Source organism: Leptinotarsa decemlineata, unplaced genomic scaffold (genome assembly GCF_025532065.1).
Source record: "Leptinotarsa decemlineata unplaced genomic scaffold, Ldec_3_MD MMD2_tig00001393_RagTag_RagTag, whole genome shotgun sequence".
Classification (NCBI taxonomy): Eukaryota; Metazoa; Arthropoda; class Insecta; order Coleoptera; family Chrysomelidae; genus Leptinotarsa; species Leptinotarsa decemlineata.
Genome location: NW_027412562.1, coordinates 8,562,282 through 8,583,952, shown reverse-complemented (window position 1 = coordinate 8,583,952; position 21,671 = coordinate 8,562,282). Strand labels below are relative to the sequence as shown.

The 21,671-nt window shown below is 36.0% G+C and overlaps 1 protein-coding gene across 2 annotated transcripts in view; it reads left to right on the top strand.

The window, feature by feature from the left end:
• The window catches only part of RunxA (RUNX family transcription factor Runt related A), a 99,980-nt gene extending 81,730 nt beyond the window's left edge, over positions 1-18,250 (top strand). The window contains exons 3-5 of one of the 2 annotated variants that reach the window (XM_074175952.1): positions 450-554; positions 14,600-14,809; positions 17,016-18,250. In XM_074175952.1, the coding sequence (XP_074032053.1) occupies positions 450-554; positions 14,600-14,809; positions 17,016-17,644 (944 nt within the window). In that variant the 3' untranslated portion in view covers positions 17,645-18,250. Of the gene's footprint in view, positions 1-434; positions 555-14,599; positions 14,810-17,015 lie in introns of both variants that reach the window. The other variant, XM_074175951.1, reaches the window with a different exon arrangement.
• The last annotated feature ends 3,421 nt before the right edge of the window (positions 18,251-21,671 follow it).

The window sequence follows — 21,671 nt, the reverse complement described above, 5'->3', positions numbered from 1 at the left end:
TTTTTAAAAATATGTTTAAACAACATCTCTTCAGTATTCAGAATAACTAGGCCCGGGGCGAGAATCCTGAAAACGGTTTTTGCTATTCATATATCTCTATATCTATATATTACATTCTCTTTTATTTTTTCTTTTCTTCTTTTCTTCTCTTCAATCCCTAATAGAATATATCATTTTTATACATTTCGCGACCTGAATCAAAAGCGATTTGCACATCACATACAAAGTGTTTTAATTTTTCTCTCTCTCGTTTAGTTTTTTTCATCTTGTTATTCGTTACCTTTGGATCTCTATATCTCAACCACTCTATAATAGAAACGTATTTTTGAACTCAAACTACATTTCACTCCTCAACAACTGGGGGTAAACCCAATAATTTAGTTTAAGTGTCTTCAAATCAACTATAGCTTCGGACAGTACTTAGTCTAATATAGTGCTCTCTCTTCTAGGACAGCAGCAACAATTCCACTTTGCCTTCGGTCAACGGCCCTTCCCTTTCGCAGCGTCCGACCCTCTGTCTGGATTCAGGATGCCACCCATAGGAAATTGCAATAGTAAGTATTCCTGATCAGCTTCGCAATATTAATAATTCACACAGGGCAACAGAATAATCGTCATCAAAGTCACGTTAAATTTCCACTTTGGAAAAAAACTCTGATAACCACTTTTGAAATTGTGGTAGTAGCAATCAAAAAGTTCATCCATGTTTGTGACTGGGGCACAGTTCACTTATTAAAAATAAAAACAGTTTTCAATTGTCAATTACTCGAAAGCACTATCCACTAGTGAACTGGAACTTGACCTCTTTACTAGGTACTAATAAACTTGTAATGAAAAAAAAATATTTATCTCGAATAATTCTTCGAATTGAAAATAGCAATTAACTACTGAGACCCTTGTAACGACTAAAGCCCATATGATAATAATAATAATAATAATTTTTATTCCAGTCATATCATATTTACATGATATTGGAACAGTCACAGACATAATGTATACATAAAATCAAATGAATATTGTCAATTCTTACAATACCTTTTCTGACCTCAAGATATGAAGCCAGCCACGAAAGAAATTTGCCACGGAACCCAGTTCACTTAGTTTGTTAATAATTATGAGTATTGACTGACTCGAAAGCTTTCGACAGATGAAAAAATAAGGCACCTTCATAATTTTTCATATCTAATGAAGAATGAATATAATTGAAAAGCGCAATAGTTGCACTCTCCATTGATTTTCCCTGCAGAAATCCATTTTGCTGTTTTGCTGTGACATTATATATTGAGAGAAAGAAAAGCATTTGAGTAGGTATAAATACATTTTTCGATTATTTTACAAATTACACACTGTATAACGACTGAGGCCCTTATAAATTATATAACAGGCGAATATGTTGTAAATAGAGGTACAATTTCTTTAAAAATTTGATTTCATCAAGAAAACTATGAAATAAATCCTGGTAAATGACGATGCAATTCATGAGTAAGCCGAAGAAGTGGGTCGGTCGGGTTTTATTGCTCTCGAAAAGTTACGATTTTGAATCAATTTTTCGTCAATATAACGTTCTAGTCTATCAATTAGCAGTCTATCAATTAGCAATAGGAAGGAATGATATACAAGGTTTAAAGGCGGATTTTCACTAAATGGACTCGCCTGAGACTAGTTTTGTTTTCAGAAACAGAAACAAAATAACTTCGAATTCGAAAACAAACTCGAGACTCGAATTTCACCAAACAGATAAAAACAAGTCTGAGTCGCATATTTTGTTGTGAAATATTTTCTGTCACTTCGAGCAAATGAACAGTTTACATCAAGCTTTCTTTTTAATGGCCTGCGATTTTCATAATCGTATCTTTGGAGAGAAAGAACAAAAAGTGCGAAAGCGAGAGAAAACATGATAGTGGATGATATCGTTGTTAAGAAGACAGATATGTTATAGAACGGATAAAATTATGACAGATTTGATAAATAATAACATGAATGGAGAGCTGGAATTATCGAAGTGTACACCCACTGCAGATTAACACTTCAAATAATGTATTGATGTTACTGATTTTCTAACCTGTCTTGCAAGAAAGGGGTTTCCTTCTTGTTGGAAGATTGCTCACATTAAGCCTATTATCAAAAAGGCCAAGAAAAATCTTTCAAATAACTATAGTCCAGTCGCTTTGCTCTCAGTGATATCAAAAAGCACGGAGAAAGTCGTAAACCAACATATCCTCAATATATAGAAGGTTTCAGCACCTTGAGCGATCATCAATTTGGCATACATCAACAGGCCCATCTCACCTATCGTATGTCGCCCATATTTGGAATAACGCAATCGAGAAACATAGAGAATCAAGAGTTGTTGCGCTTGATATTTCTAAGGCCGTTGTGTGGCATGAGGATTTGCTGGCCAAGCTTCGATGCTATGGCTTGACAGATCATTTTTCTATGGCTCTTCAGTTTCCTGAAAAACGTTTTCTGCAAGTTACCGTCGAGGGATATCTCTCATATACTTTCACCATTAACACTGGTGTTCACCAGGGATCCATATTGTCTCCAACCCTCTTTTTATTGTATATCAACGACTTATTGGAAAAACCAAGAGTCCAATATACATATTGCTTCGCTTACGACAGCTCACTTGTCTTGTCATTCCATTTGGATTCCAGAACATCGGCTACGGAGGCACATCTTCACTGGCAGCAAGAGGTTGCATATCTCAATGAGAATCTATAAGTGATTTCGAATTGGGGTGATAGTAAGTAGGTTCAATTCAATGCCACAAAAACCCAGGCATCGGTTTTCTCCAAGAAGGTAAATGTCTGCGAACCGGCTATAGAAATGTCAGGTCAGACAGTTCCGCTGTCTGCTTCAATACGTTTGTTGGGGGTTAAAATGAACACCAAATGTCTTGGCACAATAAGGTCGCTGGAATTGTAACTGTTCCGCAGCAGGAAACTGTATACACCTCAACAACTTTTGATGCTTTATATAGCTCCGATCAGACCTTCTTTGGAGTATTGTTCTCATGTATGGAGCTGTGTCCCCAAACATACCCTGAAGCTGCTGGATTCCATCCAGAAAAAAACCATCCGCCTGATTGGAGACGCGAACATCACTTGCAACCTTGATAGCCTGAAACATCGGAGAGACGTTGGAGATTTGTCCCTCCTCTATAGATAGTTCCACGGGAAGTGACTTGGCACATTTGACTCCACCAAGAACGGTTCATATCGCTACTTCCTGAGATTCAATTTCTAGCTATTCAAATCTAATGTGAATCGCTACTTCCTCACAGGCACCGCTCAGAGGGCTCCCTAAGAATTTACCTGTAGTGCTTGTGTTGTGTCCTCAAAAAAAATTATTAACAACAACTGCCAGAATCCAGATCCTTTTTCCCTGTTACGCAACCAATCCTTTGAAATTTACTCACTTAAGTAGGTACGAGATATTCGATTATTAAATATTTTTTCTGCTTCATAGTAATTACGCCTATCATCAGCGCAAATAGATATTACTTCGGTTTTTTCTTGTAAAGGACGGAGACGATTAACGTCAATATTAGACTGACATTGAAATTATATGCTATTTGGAGTCTACAAGTAAATAACTAAAGTATAATAATAGGGGAGCCCAAGCGGGGATTTCGGGATTTACTAAAGCGCGGCAGATTAATATATAGGGGAATACCTTGTAACCGGTATATAAGGCCATATATAAGGCCGCCCGTGGAGGAAAAAGGATCCGATTAGTAAAAAACAATTGATTATCAGAAATTCTCGAACGCGTCAGATTGAGGTAGGGTGAGTTAATTACATGCTAAAAAATGTATATTCCAGTAATCTGACAGTTTGAGAGTGACGTAATGATAGGGTAGGGCAGCAAAGTTGTAAAAAAATAACGTCATTTCGACATTCTCGAGCGTAGCTAATTTTTTTTATTTTGAAGAAGATAATTCAAGGATAACGAAAAAGATTTAATCTGATGATTTCCGCGAGGCGAAATAACAAAAATTCGTCGATAAAGTTTAATGCGTGCAGCTGTGTGATACCTATATTTCCCTCTCAGAGTTTCTATTCCTCTTTCACTTTTTCTCTATCACAGAGATTCGTTCGTGATGAAGATTAATTATTCAAATGATTGTAAAAAATTAAATTTTTTGGGCATTTTTTTCGAATTATTTCCTTAAAAATGCAAGTATTCTACTTAGGAAACATACACTTATTTATTTGCATGCTATTTCCTGAGCTTCTCAATTAATTAAGTTCAATGATTTAAAAAAAAAATTAAAAAAATATTTTTTTTGGCAGATTAGGCGAATCCCTCTAGATAATTGTCAGATTATGAGACATCACGTCTTGAACATAAAAATGAACGATATATATCTTAATCTGACGCGCTTGCGTATTTCAAAATTACCAATTTTTTTCCGCATTATAATAATGGCCTCGAGTTTGCGTCAGATCGAAATCGTCAAATTATCGAATGAGAGCTTTTTTTTGTTGCACTTAACACCCCTTTAGAAAATCTGACGCGCTCGATTACATTTTTTTCTTTTCACTTTAAACCCTTACGTACAACAACAATCAGATTAACATACGAAAATTATTAAAAATAAGTAGGACATTGATGCTATCAATATTTGACGCGCTCGAGTATGTCCATGCAACAGTAATTTTTTACCTATTTAAAAATCTATAGCCGCTTCTCCCACCGATGAAAAGGTATATATTATATAACATTTTTTTCTTCTTTTCATCTAAGCTTTGCAACCTAATATGTCTCTATGACGCCCGAGTAAATCTCCATTTGGCATCGTAGGCTCCCCTACTATAAATAACTGGAACAAAAACCACAATTTGAAATAACAATTATTTGCGCACCTATTTCGACCAGAATCAGTAACGGAGTTGAAATTCTTCTGAAATTAATAGACGCTTGTCAGGCTTGACTGATTTTTACGAACACAGCGGTGTTGGATAGAGAATCGAAAGGTCTTGAAATCAGGAGCTACGTGACCCCTCTTTACATTAAAAAAATGTTAATGATGCCCTCTTGACACTAAGCCACGTGACCACAATCATTTTTATGTCAAAACGTAATAAAATTAGTACTTTTTTCCTGAGTTTTACCCGACCTCGATAGCTTGTTTTGTTCAAAAGTTAGGGAGGGGGAAGGGCTTTTTAAGTCCTCACTATATTTACGTCCTCACTATATTCCTCAATAGAAGTATACTGTTAATATCAAAAGATAATGTCCATCTATAGTTATAGAGAAGTAAAATAAAGAAAAGCAAATATTCCAAATTTTTTATCAAATCAAGAATTTCTTATTTTGCATATCACTTTCAAATGGTTACTTCGGTCCATAGAAAATGTAAATCTCAGTAACAATCCTGTTAAGCTCAGATTCAAAATAGTGAACCAAAAATCCGAATAACTTCTCCATGCCGTGCAACATATCTAATTTAGGAGTACCCCTTTATTTTACCCGAGGGATAAACATTCTAAATGAAAACAAAACCCATTCATTCTGCTTGTAAACTCAGCGTAGTGATTTGAATGTAAAGTGTTCTCGTATAGTAATGCTGGATATTCTCTCTTTAATCTGTTTGTGCATAAATTCCCTTCAGAGGAGTGTCAAGATTTAATTAATGAAAGTAAAGGGATATTCTGATAGAAAAAAAATTGGTGAATTATACTTTATGGTTGTTATAATTCTTTTTCGAAAATCTTGTATGACAATATTAGCACTATCTAATGGATATTATACAGGGTGTTCCAACTTGATCCCCCAAGTCAGAAACGTACGTGTAATCAAAAATTTCGAAGAACACTTCAATTTTTATTTCTAGGGAGACTAATTCTGATATGGAAATCATACCTGAAATTTCACCCCCTGCAGACAACAACTACACAAAATTCGCTGTCGCTCATTTAATTGAGGAAATCAACAAAAGTAATATCAATGGCACCACAGTCAACGGACAAAGTATTCAAAATGACCTCCATCTAGTTCCATACATAGTACAGTCACTTTCGAAAGCGTTCCTTACATTATTGAAGATGTCCGGAGTAAGAAATCGGCATTCTTGATTGATTTTATTCAATTGATTGAATTTATTTAATCAGTAGTAACCGTTTCGAAATGGACGATGCTGTTAGTTTTTTCTGCACTGGTAGTTTTTGTTTAATTTAGTTGTCGCAGAACAAAAAGTAGATAGTTGGCCACTGTCACTTCTTCACGAATTATTATCGAGTCATCCTTGTTCACTGTGGAACAACATGGTTTATTCTACTGAAGAAAAAATTGAAATTGTTGCAACATGTAATTGAAATAATGAATGTGCTGCTGCAAGAATTTATAATACGAATCATCCAGACCACAACGTGAGCCATCAATACGTTAAACGGTTGATGGATAAGTTTCGAATTTCTGGTTCTGTTCACAACAGAAAACATGAAGAAATCCGTCCTGTCAGAAATGACGGAGTTGAAGTTGCAGTTTCAGGATATGTAAAAATGGATAATCGACAATCTACCAAGATGAGTAGCTAGAGCGTCTAGTGTATCAACTACTAGTGTTTTTCGGATTTTGAAAGCCCATAAGTTCATCCTTTCAAAATAAGTCTAGTTCAGAAATTAAACGAAAATGATCCTGATCGTCGACTTCTGTTTTGTGAGTTGTTCAGGCGAAAGTTCTTTCATGTTGAATGGTGACGTGAATAGACATAATTGTCCTTACTGGAGCGGTGTGAATCCTCATTTGGTGATGGAAACACATTCACAAACTACATACAAATTGAATGTCTGGGCCGGCATTCTCGGTAATCATATTGTTGGACCATTCTTCATTGAAGATAATCTCAATGGAGACACATACTTTAATCTATTACAAGAATGTGTAGATACTATAACTATACAAATTTTAGAAAATGATGACAATTTAGAAGAAAATGAAATGAAGTTCCAACAGGATGGTGCACCCCCACATTTCAATGTTCGTTGGACGAACGTTTTCCAATGCGTTGGATCGGCAGAAGGGGTCCAGTGGAGTGGCCACCTAGATCACCTGATCTCACACTAATGTATTTCTTTCTGTGGGGACACCTGAAGTCGAAAGTGTACTCTACTAAGTCTACAAATCTAGAAGACCTGTGACAGAGAATCGTTCGATAATGCCAATTGCTGGCTCCGGACATCTTGAATAATGTACGGAACGTTCAGTGCCACTGTTTTACGAGTTTGAAAGCCGTGAATTTTTGTAATTTCTTCCTGACGTTTCGCTGACGTGAGTGGCTAGTTTCTTCAGAGGTTTAACCATCATGACTTGCTGTCTGATGACTAACTGTTAGAGTTCGTAAAGCGTAATTATGCATTATCAGGTGATCCGTTGTATTGGTACTTGTATTTGTACCTGTACTTGTACCTGCACTTGTACCTGTACTTGCTTCTGGAACATTCTGTTCGTTATTCTCAAATTCCTTAAAATGGGGTTCCATATTCGATTGAGGTTCACTGCTTCTTTTCTGTTGAAATTCTCCGTGTGTTTATGGATCTCTATTGCCTCCCTTACCAGTTTGCTATGGTATTCCTGGTTGGGGGCAATCAGTTCTGTGTTTCCAAACAAAATTATGTGGTCTCCTTCACTAAGTGCGTGATCTGCCACAGCTGACTTGTCCGCTTGGCATAGTATGCAATTCCTATTGGATAAACACGACATCGAAACAGTGTTCAAACCCACGAGGAAGATACAACAAAGCCTCAGGTCGGCTAAAAATATTGTGGGAAGGTATATATCGAAACCACCAAACGATCCGTGGGAACAAGACTGAAAGAGCATAAATGAAACTGCAGACTAGGCCAAGCGGACAAATCAGCTGTGGCAGAACACGCACTTAGTGAAGGAGACCACATAATTTAATTTGAAAACGCAGAACTAATTGCTCCCAACCAGGGATACCATAGCCGACTGGTACGGGAGGCAATAGAGATCCACAAACACACGGAGAATTTCAACAGAAAAGAAAGAGCGGTGAACCTCAATCGAATATGGAACCCCATTATGAGGAATTCGAGAATAATGAACAGAATGACATGAGGCCTGTACAAGTACAGGTACAAATACAGGATTACGTGTCAAGGCATGAATACGCTTCACGAAGCCTAAAATTTAGTAATCGTACAGCAAGCCATGATGGCTCGAACCTTTGAAGAAGCTAGGCAAGAAATTCCAAAAATCCACGGCTTTCAAACTCAAAAAACAGTGACACTGAAAACCTCAGCCGCGAAAGTCTAAACCATTTTGTCAATGTACGGAACGCTTTCGAGAGTAGACTGATATTATTTGTTGTTGATTTCCTCATCAAAATGAACGACAGCGAATTTTCTGTACTTTCTCAAATAAAACGTTCAACATTCAATTTCTCAATAACGAATAAACCAATTTCGAAAGAAATTATAGAAGTAATAGAGGGACAAAAGAACTTTCAAATGATGAATCATTCGGTAGTTGTTAACCATGATTTTCATATCAAGAATTAATCCCATAGAAATAAAAATCGAAGTGCTCTTTGAAATTGTCGATTACATGGGACTTACAGGGAAGGTCGAATTTTCGTTGGAACGCCCTATATATCTTCGGTTCATTTGTGAAAACTACTGAACGTTAATTAACATTCATTGAAGTGGAAATGTTCAACTATCCAGAACGAATTTCACAACTGAATATGATAAATTCGATATGTTCAAAAAACAAGCATTAATTCATCATCCAAAGACGATTGAGGATGTTATAATCTGTTAACCATATTCTAGATTCACCCTCTATTTCTCTAGGTTGAAACTTTTTTCAATTTAATGGAAAGTATTATTTATGCAGCGAAGGGCTTACGAAAGAAAGTTCGTTGCCTGTTGAAATTTTTATGAGTAACCATGATAATGAACTTGCAAATAAGCAGTTGAACGATAGTTTTTTATACTGGTACCGACACGTAGATGATATTTCAGTCTGTTTATCTGCTACAAGTAGGTGGTTGGGCAAAATTGTCCAATTTGTCAATTCCAGTCATCCGTCAATTAAATTCCCCACCGAAATGGAGATAAATGACTATTATCGAAATCGATAATGAACATCCACTTTTTGTTTTACATTGGCTTCTTTTTGATTTTTTTTGGCTGGAAAGAGGGAATTGACAAGATCACAAAATTTACTCGAGAAGATATTCCACTTTCATTAGTATCAGCTTCACTAAAAACTTGATGCCAGGTGAGTCGTCCTATTTCGGATATGAAATAGCCAATTGTACTTTCTGAAAATTTTATAAGTAAAATTGGAGCATTGATATATACAGGCTGTTCAATAGTTATGAGTTGGGTTCGATGGTCTGAGAGGCATGAATTTATAACGTTTGAGGTATACTTCAATTCCTTTCTGAAAATAAGATAATAATATCATCAATGAAAGTTCCAGATCTGTTGGTTATACGAGTGTATTCATTGATAGTTAGCACAGCGTCAAAAGAGTTTAAGATATTTGAGAATTCAGATTTATCTTTTGATTCTACCATAGAATTCAAATTAAAATCTCCAGCTATAATGAACAAGCTATCACTTCTCAGGAGTAACAAAAGTGAAGAGGACATATTCTCAAAAAATATAAAATCACCATTTGGGGGCGATATTGTATAGGGTGTTAATCAAGTATGTACCATAAATTCAACAGAGGATTCTTTAGGTAATTTTAGGACGAAATGTTCATATAAACATGGGTCCGTACCTCCTTCGTTCTCAAGATACAGGGTGTTAAAATAAAAATAAAAGAAAAGTTATTCGTAAATATCTTAAATATCCTCCACCTAATTTTGTTGTAATTTGGCAATGGTATTTATAACATTAGGGAGCTAATTTAGCCTGAACGCGATTCAATTTTTTAAGTCCAGTGGCGTCTCGAGCGGGATTTGAACGAATATTTTTGACCTAAAAATGTACGCTACTGACTTTTGTGCAATTTTTATTATCTCTTTGGATTGAGCTATTAGAAATACAACTGTTTTGTCTCCTGAATTTTTTTGGTATCTTGCTCAGTTTTTAAGAAAAAAAAGTCGACCTAATTGCATATCCCTGGACCTCACAAGAAATAATATGGGGAATTAAATGTTTCTTTTGGAAATTATTATTTTTACAATTTTCCATTACTAATTATGTAACAATAACAACAAATATTTAATAACATTAACATCTAGACGAACGAATTCACTAAATTCAGTGTTGGAAATGGCCTCCTTCAGCTTCAATACAACCGTCTAGCCACCGCATCATTGTAAGTCGCACTCTTCTGAAAATACCATAAATAATAATCAAGGGTTGCCTTGGAAAACAATTGCAGTATTTAATAAACAACTTGACAGTTGTTGTCAACTTTATAAGCTTTCAATTTATAATTGTTAAAATTCAAAAAAACTAAGAACGTTACTGATTGGAACTATCATAAATTACTGAGGAACCAAACCAATATCATGATGAGAAATGGGAAAATAGCATATCTCAATCAGGTTATAAGTGATAACCATAAGAGTAAATAATTATTATAAAATGAACTTAAAGATTTCTCGTAAAAAAAAAATAACTTGCCAGAAAGACTTAATGATCCTATTAAAATCAGTAAATATTTTTTGAGTAATTCTGACCAACATTTTATACCTACTAATGAGTTATTGGATTATTATAACAGTAATTTGAAAAATAATATATCTATTGACAATTTTTGCTTTAAGCCGATAACAGAAAATATTGTTTAGAAATGTATTTCAGAAATAAAAACAAGAGCTATAGGTTGAGATGAAATTAATATAGATATGCTACTTCTTTGCTGTCCTATAATACCACCATATCTCACTCATATAATAAAATCATGTTTGCAAAATAAAATATCTCCTGAAATGTGGAAGATATCTGAAATACTGGCTATTCCTAAAATATCAAGTCCAAATACTCCTAACGATCTGCTCCCCATAAGCCTGCTACCTACTTGTTCAGAGGTAGGTAGTAGTCAGGATTTCGTAAAGAACACAGCTGTTCAACTGCCCTCTTGAAAATAACTGATGATATTTTCGAAGCTGCTGACAAAGGTAACACGACTGCTTTAATACATATAGATTTCTCCAAGGCTTTTGATACCATTAGTTATCCAATTTTATTTGCAATTTTGAACTTCATCGGGTTTTCTGAACTTGCTATAAATTTAATTAAAAGCTTTTTTAAATATAGTTAACAGTTTGTAGAAACTTCAAAGGGAAAATCAAGCAGTGAATTTATCAAATTTGGGGTGCCAAAGGGATCTATACTTGGACCCTTATTGTTTTGCGTATACACTTGCGATCTAGTTTCTGTTTTAAAACATTGCAATTCACATATATATGCCGATGACACACAACTATATCTATTTACCCTAATGGCGTTGCTACTGCTAATCGAAAATTGAATAAAGATCTAGCTCGTCCCATTTCAGCATCTGAAACTCATAACCTCAAAATCGATTCAAACAAAACTAATCTGCTTGTCTTTGGTACTAATCGTAGCTTGGTGGAAAGATATATTAATATTGTTATTGGTGATACAGTAATATGCCCCACGCACGTGGCTAAAAATTTAGGTATCGAAATGGACGTGAATTTAAGGTTTACAAAACATGTCACAAAATGTGTTCAAAGAAGTTACATGAAAATGAAAATGCTTTATCCTTGTGTTGAGTCATTTTGCATATTGTGATGTTATCTCCGGTTCTTGGCTGTATAGAAAAGACATTTTTGGAATTGAAAGAGTTCAAAAATCATGTCTTAGGTATATATATATGGTATTAGAAAATATGTCAGAATTTCATATAAACTCAAGGAAACCAAATGGTTAACTATGAAAAATAGACGTGTTTTACACTCGGCTAACCTCTTCCATAAAATATTAAATAACAAATGTCCATCATATTTGTATAATAAAATAAGATTTCGTAACAATGTACATACTTTAAATTTGAGGTTTGAATGGTTACTTTCTCCTCCGTCCCATCGAACCACTTTATATCGACGATCCTTCAGTTATAACATATATAGTTTGTATAATAATATTCCGCAAAGATATAAACTTGGTAAAGTTTTCTTATGTAAGTGCTATAACAAAAATATCTCATCGCGGCTCAACCAACATGTTTCCTCTCCCTCTTTTCCCTCTCCTTCCTTTTTTTCTCTTTTTTTTGTTTTTTCTCTAGTTTAATTCCAATGCTTCCAACAAATGTATCTCCCTTCCTTCATTACACGTATGAAGAATTTTCATGTTTTCTTCATTCATTGTGTGGCTCATTTCTTGTAGATATCCATATATTGCTGATTTTTCATATAGGCTCATGGTATTTATGTTGAAATTTCTGCCTGTCTGTCCTGTATAAGCTGCTGAACAGTCACTACATTCTATATAGTCTATATATGCCCGATTTTTTTCACTTATACCTTTTGGGTTTTGCGTTGAATATGGTGACATATATTTTATCAGATCACCAAGTATTTCAGAAGTTGAGTTTCATTCAATTATCCGCTGTAAAAAAATATTCGACACTGTTGGTTGTATAGTGGAAATTCGGAAATTCACCTGTGAGGCACACATCGTTCATCAGCTTCTGACAATCATTAATGAAATCATAACATTTTCGATTATTGGCTTAACAATTGACCAGAGTAGCCATAGCCTGAATCTAATGAACCGTTCACTTCCAATTCTCTTTTTATGTAGTAGGTACTTTAATTTTACATTTTTATTCTTTCACTTGAACAAGAAATATGGAAGCAGTTAACATTAACATATGTTCAATTGAAACTAGTTTTCTGAACGAAAACTAAACTTGACACTGAAATTGAGAAATATTTTGTGTCAGCAAAAATCCCTAGATAGATTCTAACATAATTTTTATGAAAATGTCAATGGTATGATAATTTTTCATGATTACTGAAACATAATGCATAATGATTAGGTTAGGTTAGGTCCAAAGTGAGTGGGTCTATTCAACCCTCTACCGCAACTCGCAAGGGTTTATTGTGGTTCACACCTATTCACACTCGGGCAAATAAACCCAGCTTCTTAACGAAGCCGATTAGTTTGTATGGTGTGTGGTCTTTCAGGTCAGATGGTAAGACTACAGCTCTACCGAACCGTAAAGACCTGATTCGGTCCCCAGCGGGGCAGGCACAAAGTATATGCTCTATTAATGAGGTAGTCGTATATTCAAGTTGCAAGAATTCCATCTTGATACCCACGACAACTTTCCCATATCAGCTACATCTGAAGATGCCCCAGATTCAGCCGTGCAGGGCTTTTTCGCCTCTGGTTTTGGTGAATCATCACTTGAGCGCAAACGTGCGCTAACCTGCTCATGAGGGGTTTGCTCTCCCATCTGAGACATATTCTGTGTACGCCGCTCAAGAATTTGGTGCAAGGCGGTTTTATAAGGTACCCCGCTCTTGAGGAGACGACTCAGTCGTTTCCTGGCTGCACCATCAAACCTTTTTTTAAGGTTCAGTTGTTGGACCAGGAGTTGGGGAGTTGAGAAGCTTCCTCTCCCCAACTGAATTTACAGGGTGGTCAGTTGGAGTCGTAAACTCCATCTCCTCTATAGACTCAGCATCACAACAACACCTTAGGTCTAAGTCATCTTTGGGATGCCATTCAGTTAAGAAATAACAGAAACACAAGTGATTCTGTCATTGCGGTATAGAGCGGGGCTACGTGGCAGCAGGCATCCGATGGCCGGTTTGCTCAACTTCCACATCCCAAGCCAATGCACTCGCTGAAAACAGCATGCACAGTGGTTTGGGCAGCTAAAGATGAGCAAGGACAGCCAACCCGCCAGTTTATGTTATATAGAACATGGTTGAAACCAGAAACCAAAAACGAAGCATTTTTTTGATCCGCGAAAGTCTCATCATACCGAACCATGAATTTGCACGATTCAACTGCCTTCAAAAGACAGACAACGCTCAGTGAGTTAAGGCAATGACATCTTCCCTAATGAATATGCCATCTATGTGCTTTTTCTGGATTGAGTCTTCTGTCGAAAGAAGATCTTCACTTTCTTAGGTTAGTGCTTTAAGGACCGTTGAGTCCAGCAATGCATGTGTTTTGGCCTAGCACCACTAATGAGAATTATGGCGCTGTTTGGTGTTGAACACGAGTGCTTTGTATTTTGATTCTGGTTTCATCTGGTTACTTTGAGTAAAATATAGTGAACGGATCTCTTTCAATGATGAATATGAAAGCTATGCTTTCAAACGAGCCACCTTGGGAATCCTCGCTTAACTTTGATATTCGTAAATTAGGTCTTCTGGAGCTCATATAGATCGTCTTTGAACAAAAACACAATCGTCACAATTTATTGAGAGGATTACATTTTTCTGAAATTATTCTCCTACTAATAGTCTTTTAGTATAGAAACTTTTCAACAGTATATGATTTTTGTCATTGGAAGCACGCCATTTGTAGACTACATTTTACTACTAGTATATCTGTTCATGCCAAAACCGTGCAACCCGCTCTCAGACTAGTATATCAAATGAAAAATTTTGTTACAGATATGCCTCAGTTTGGTCTGAGTAGTACAAATTCGCACTGGGGTTACAGTACTGCGGGTGCGTACTCCCCATACTTCACATCGAGCGCGTTGGGTTCTTGCGCAGCGCCGACTTCCCAGTTCAATGCTCCAGCTCTGGGATTTTCAGGAAGCGCGCCTGATCAATCGTCCACACAAGATGCCTTCACCACCAGCTCATCAGTTAGTTCTTGTAAGTAAAAACATATTAGCGTCAATAAATAGTACTTTCTATTTTCCATAATCAACTTTGTCTAGTAAATTGGAGTGCATGGAAGCTCTTTGTATACCCTGGTTATGAAATAGAACAGAGAGAAATGGAATAAGACCTTGTATGGCCAAATTCCACGTACTTGTGTTGCACTGTTGGGAACCTTTGGTATTGAAATGAATATTACTGGAGTTTTTTCCCAACACCAAATCGTCATTTCAACACCTCGATACGTGTTTCGATCACCAAGTGACCATCTTCGAGATGGTACCTGTTCTAGGTACCTGCGCCTTAAGTATCTTGAATTAATTACACAATATTGCCTGATCTTGATGAACTAAAGTTTATGAAATGGTTTTATTGCAAAATATGATGGGTGACTGCTGATTTTTCTGGTCTTCCATATTTTAGGTGTGCTGTGTTCCTTATATCTTATTTTATAAGGAACACTCAGCACACATGAAATATGGAAGACCAAAAAAATCAGCAGTCGCCCATCATATTTTGCAACAAGACCATTCCATAGACTTCAGTGCATTGAGATTAGTTAGACAAGTTAACAACAGGCATATAAATGCCTATGTGAATGTAGAAATGAGTAAACATAATAATATTATGGATAACAATGGTGGACCAATACCTAATAGTATATTATATGGCTTGTTGAAATAATATTTCAATTATTACATTTACCTGACTATTACATAAGGACACATTGTAAAATCAATTTGAGACTAGTAGATAAGGCAATATTGTGAAATTAATTTAAGACACTTAAGACGCAGATATCTAGAAGATATGATATAAATAGGGAAAACATTGTAAGTATATTTAGTTTAATCTTCCTCTTGAAGATGATCACTTGGTGATCTAAACACGTGTAGAGTTGTTAAAATAATGGTTTGGAGTTGTGAAAAGACTCCAGTAATATTCAAACTCTATGTGTTTGCAAATGATGAATCATTTTGGTCAATATGTAGCTTGTTAGATCAAATTGGTCCAATCCTCTTGCTAGTCTTCTCAGGTGATCGGTTTGCTCATTGAAGTTATTAGGTGTTAAACCCTAGTCACGGTTATTTTGGTCACCAAGTCTTACCTAGAATAAGAATATAATAAATATACATATTATAAATTACAAAAGATACATACAATATTGGTGTAGAATAAATGAGTTACCTCCAACACTCATAGATTCCGCGTAGGGTTATAGATTGCACGTAGGAACAAACTTTTTTTATTTTTCTGGGGTTAGTATAACCACAGAGGATCTCCTGGTTCAGATCATGCGTTTGCGGCTTTTCTGTATAATTGCTTCTATATCAAATTGATGAACTTTGTATGGTGGTGTTACCGAATGACACACTCGATACTTGGTCTGACAGTACTTCCATTTTTTGCTGAGTTAAGCGTTGGTTCAACAAAACCTATTTATGGACAATGCTTCTATATATCAGAATGAATATTGAAGCCAGTTCGTATCAGTATTTCCGAAACAAACAATGATAATTCTTGTTTTGTCATTCAACCATCATGTCTGAAGACGAAGGGCTTCCGCTACTGTGTCAGTTCGATAAAGAAACAATCAATCTATAGCTGTTCAGAGAAATAGTTCATCATCACCATTTGATGTTTGTCATAGAAACAGGTCCTACTTTGTCCACTGAGACTCTCTCAAAGGGTGTTTTGAACAGATATAGCTACAATTTTTGTATTGTTGCAGTATTTTCGTTTTTTCTCTAGTGTAAGAAGTCTTAATTATAATATCAAACTTCAGGAAATAGGAGTGAAAATTATGAAAAATGGTATGATATAGCTTACAATGAAGCTCATCATCATTTTTGAATCAAAAACAAGTACTTTTTCTAAGCACCAGAACTGAAATACTCTATGAAGTTCTGAAATGAAGACGCAAACTTGGTTGGTGAAACGCGTGTGAGTAAACTGTTCACTTCATTGTTTGAAGACGCCAAGTTGATTGATGAAACGCGCTCCAAGTATAGTGTTGCAGTTTTGGTGTTTGAGACAAGTGCTTCTTTTATATATATTCTACGCCATAGGCTCCAGTTTAACCGTAATCATTTTTGAAATGCAGCAGAATGTTGGATAATCTAACCAGTTTTATCCGCATAACTACAGTCATTTCGAGTTTTCCATTGTATTTCTGTTTCATTACCATTTTTTGTTTCAGTGATCCCGGAAGCTGCGACTACAGATCTGGACCAGCATTTGGGCTTAGTTTCCTCACAAAACCACACCAACCATTCTCACTCTAGCACACATCCTTCATCTCTCCTAGTGCCACGATACTCCACAAATCATACCGATTTCACCCTACCAGGACCAAGATCACTCTCTGACAACTCCAGCGCTGCAGAAAGTCCCGTCCAAGATGATCTTTTGAACCCGCAGACCAGTCTGGGGGTGAACCACGTGAACAACGCGAACTTCTCCCTGCACCAAAATATGTCCCAGGGATCTTACACCGCTGGTAATTGTAACAATTCTATATATCCTGTTCTTCCCGGTCTACTGTACTCACAGCTCTATTCCGCTGCTAATCAGTCCCACAACTTCCACTCCCTTCACACCCACACTACCCATACGCAGCACAATGACATACAGAGTGTGATGGATCATCTGTCCACAAGCAATCAGCGGCAGATGGTGAATGGCAGTACAGATCTTTTGCTGAGCAACAGTGGCTCATGCGCAGCCGCAGCAGTGAGGCAGGATGATGGACACAGGGTGTTGAGTTCCAATGGAGGTCAAAGGGGGCCTGGACAAAATAGTGACGCTGTGGTGTGGAGGCCGTATTAATGTGGATATTTGTCACAACTTCAGACGCTGGTTTGGCATTCAGAGAACAGAAATGTGGTTCGTGCCTCCATCATGAGACCAACTCTGTTCATGAAAGAGATTTGAAATTCCACAGTATAAAAAGGTTTCACTGAACTGAATGCAGTGAGCCTCTCCTAATCGATCCGAAAAATTGCTAGTAAGCTGTGAGGTTTGTGTGAAAGAACCTAACCAGAAACGAACTGACTCTCAGATTTGTGCAATATTGTTTATATTTGTTTTTAGTCATTTTCACTCAGAATTGATGTTTTTAATAGTTACGATATATAACAGAAAAGTGATTTATCATGTGCAATCTGGATCTTTACGTACCTAGGCTAAAATGAAGAATTACACAATCTTAGTCGCAACTATGTATATAGTCTTTGAAAGTGGCAGTCACAAATAGTCTCTCATAATACCGAAGTTCAGGGAGAAGATAGAGTGATTGTTCCTTCTGCGATGTACCATATGCTTTAACTAGAGTTAAATTTGTAAAAATGTTTTATTTGTTATCAAACAAGCCTAACTATTTTTGTTGAGATATGTAACATAACAACGATCATGCAAATAAAATTTGAAAAATCAGCTTCGTCTCATTCGAGTATTTCCATCTCAATGTTCTTCAGAAGCAGATTCCCAATAGCATGCATACATGCACTACGATAAAATCCCTCAGATGAGAAATGGATTTGAATCGCTGCAGAACAGCAGATGATGATTTATGAAGTGATATCTTTTGAAACGACTATATAATGAAATAGGAAACATAGAACCCACAGTTTCAAACGTTTTCAGTTCATAACTAATGAGCCCTGCAAAACAGGTCTGATAGGAATTTTACAACGTACTATACTATAAGGCTGGTGTCACACTATGCGTCTCCACCGGCGTACGGAGAACGCTCCAACAGTAGTTTTAGTAGTCTAGTTCATGGGATCCGAGGAGATTTTTGATAATGAAGAAAGGCACTATGTACAGGTAGGCAAATGGGCCTGAGAAGATTCAATCAGCATCCTCAAAAACCATTTTGTAGCATAAAAATATTTCCTTTGTATTATTTTAAAGACTATTGCTCCTTTGAAACCATGCAATGAAGTAATTTTTTTTATATTTCTATATAAACTTGGCTGTTCTCTCATTGTTTTTTTTTTTCAATAAGAATATATTTCGAAAATGATCTTCAATTTCTTAGTCGAGTGAGTGTTGATCATCAATCCAAGTATAAAAAAAGCAAAAGAGAGATAAACGTAAAAAAAGTTTCTGTTGATAAAAGTAAAAACAATATTGGCCGTGATCTGCCGGTATTTTACCTTTCGTTTCGTCTACTACTGCGGTAGAAGTTATCATAGGCGATGAGGTAACGGTCGAAGTGCACGAGTTGTTTTCAACTTGAGCACTCCAAATTTGTCTTTTATAACATGATTGGTGGACGTGGCTTCGATTCCCTCAATGAAAATCTGTCTAAAAAACTGTTCAAAATCTGTTCTTCCATTAACCAGCTGTCATCACCTTTTGAACGACAACTCTCTTACTCGACCGGCTACCGATTGGAATGAATGACCTTGTTTGTGTACCATTAGGAACAGGTAGCCAGATTATTGTAATGTTCATTACCTCTTTCTTTCTATTGAAATTATCCCTGGGTTTCTGAATTGAAAAACAATAGCACAATATCAATAATATTTCAGATTTTAGATATATTAACCCTGCGTAGGTCGCGTGTTGTTGTGGATCATAGGGGGTCGCGCGGTATCTTACAGATGTATGAACTTAAAAATGATATTCTATCGAACTACTGTCGTATTAATGAAAACAAAAACAAATATGAGGTACTTTTATTGAATTAGAAAAAGTCAACATAAATTGATAAATTCTTATATAAACATAAAAGCAAACCTTAACCTTATAATAAAATAAAAACATGATTTAAGGTAGAACACCATATACGTTTAACATAACATGTGATGAATAATGCTTGAATAGAAAAACATAACAAAAATTGGAAATAATCGTTTCAGTCAGAATTTGAACTTTGATTAGTGTCCTCATCGAAACATTTTTGACAGAGCATTGTGGCATGTTCTAAACAAAAATAATCTTCACATTTGAGGCATCTGTACTTTGTCAGTCTTCTTGTTTTACTTTTTGAATAGCACGGTCTACAGGTTTTTCTGATGTTATCTACTTTTTGTGGAGAATGTTTTTTTTCTGAAACAGGATTATACTTGTTGAGTGCCTGTTGTAGATGTGTTGGAAGACTATTTATTTGTCCCCTACGTCCAAGATGTTCTGCAACTAAACTGTGAACTAGCATCTTTAGATATTCCCTCCTATTTGCAAAGGCATTTTTATTATCAGCAAAAACTATCATTCCATTGATGGCTGCAATATTCATCATAGAAAAGAAGATTACCATTGGCCATCTTCTTGTATTTCGTGCACAGTTATATGTGGCACATAGCTGATCTACAGTATCAACTCCTGATTTTGTGGCATTATAATATGTGATTATTTCAGGTTTATGTTGATCCCCTGTGCCTTCATCAATATTATCGTCAAAATGCAACGATGATAAGAGTAATACATCTTTGCCTTTTTTTGGCACATACGATACCAAAGTGGCTGTTTTACTGAATCCAAACATAGATGAATGTAGTACCCTCTCTTTGACGTTTAAAAATATTGGTGGAATCTGCCTTTTGTTTTTTCTTATTGTGCCAACATATGAAAGCTTTTTATTCTTTAGTTTTTCTACGAGCTCTAGGTTGGTAAACCAATTGTCTCCGGTGATATTTCTTCCGGTGTCATAGATAGGTTCAGCAAGGCGCAGTACCAAGTCAGTAGGTGTATTACTAACTTCAAAGGGTTCCTCAGGTTGCTTGCCGACATACACTTCTAGGTTGACGGTATAAAATAATTTGGAATCTACTAGGGCAAATATTTTTATTCCATACTTATTGGGTTTTGAGGGAATAACATGCTTTGCAGTTGTTCACAAAAAGGTCGAACAAATCTTGAATAGGAGCCAACTTGTCAATTTTTTTCCTTTCAACTCTTGTACGTTTATCGTCGAATCTACAACATCTGTACAAAAGTTTGAACCTTCTAGAGACATAGTTGTTCTGAACAACTCAACACCCATGCGTCTGTTGACCATAAATCTTCTAAAGACTGTCTGCCACTTCTCAAAATATCTGCTAGGTACAAGAGACCAAAGTAAGCTTTCATTTCAATTAAATCAGTCAATTTTATATCTCTTTCACGACTATAATTCGGTTGTATGGTCTGTATACTCAGATCAGTAGAATTCACTATGAGATCTATCATTTCGTCAGAAAAAAAACACTTCCAGGAATCGAGAACAGTTTTTATACCTTTGGCGAACCCAATTACTCCAGGTATTTTTGTAAGGATGTTATGCGGCATTCTTTTTTTAACTTTCGTGGGTACGTGTTTTCCCCATTTTGTATTGTCTTTCCCTAAATAGTATCCTGCATAGCAGTCTTCATTGAACTCAACTTCACTACCACTTTCAATGTCCGAATGAAGAATTTCAGTTTCAATTATATCATCTTCATCACAATCACTTTCGTCCAGAATTTCATTGTTTATGAGTTCTTCATTACCTTGAAACGCAAACTGTGTCAAATATTCAACATCATCAGGGTTTGTAAGATCAAATAATCTCTTAGAATTCATATTTTCAGACGTCAAATAGTGTCACACAAAAGGTCGCGCAGTATCTGTCAGATGTAAATACAACAAGAGGTTAGGAATCAGCTGTTTACAAGTCACACTGCAGAGATCTACTGACGTTAGCCACATGAATGCATAGAAGAAACACATATAGCAAGATAGCAAGAAGCACAGTTTGAAATTCGGCGAATTACAGATATAATTTGAAAACACATGCGTCATACATCTGAGAGATCGAGCGCGACCTACGCAGGGTTAACGTGTGAATCTATGGAACATAATCTAAAATTTGTCCGTCTATCTCTACATT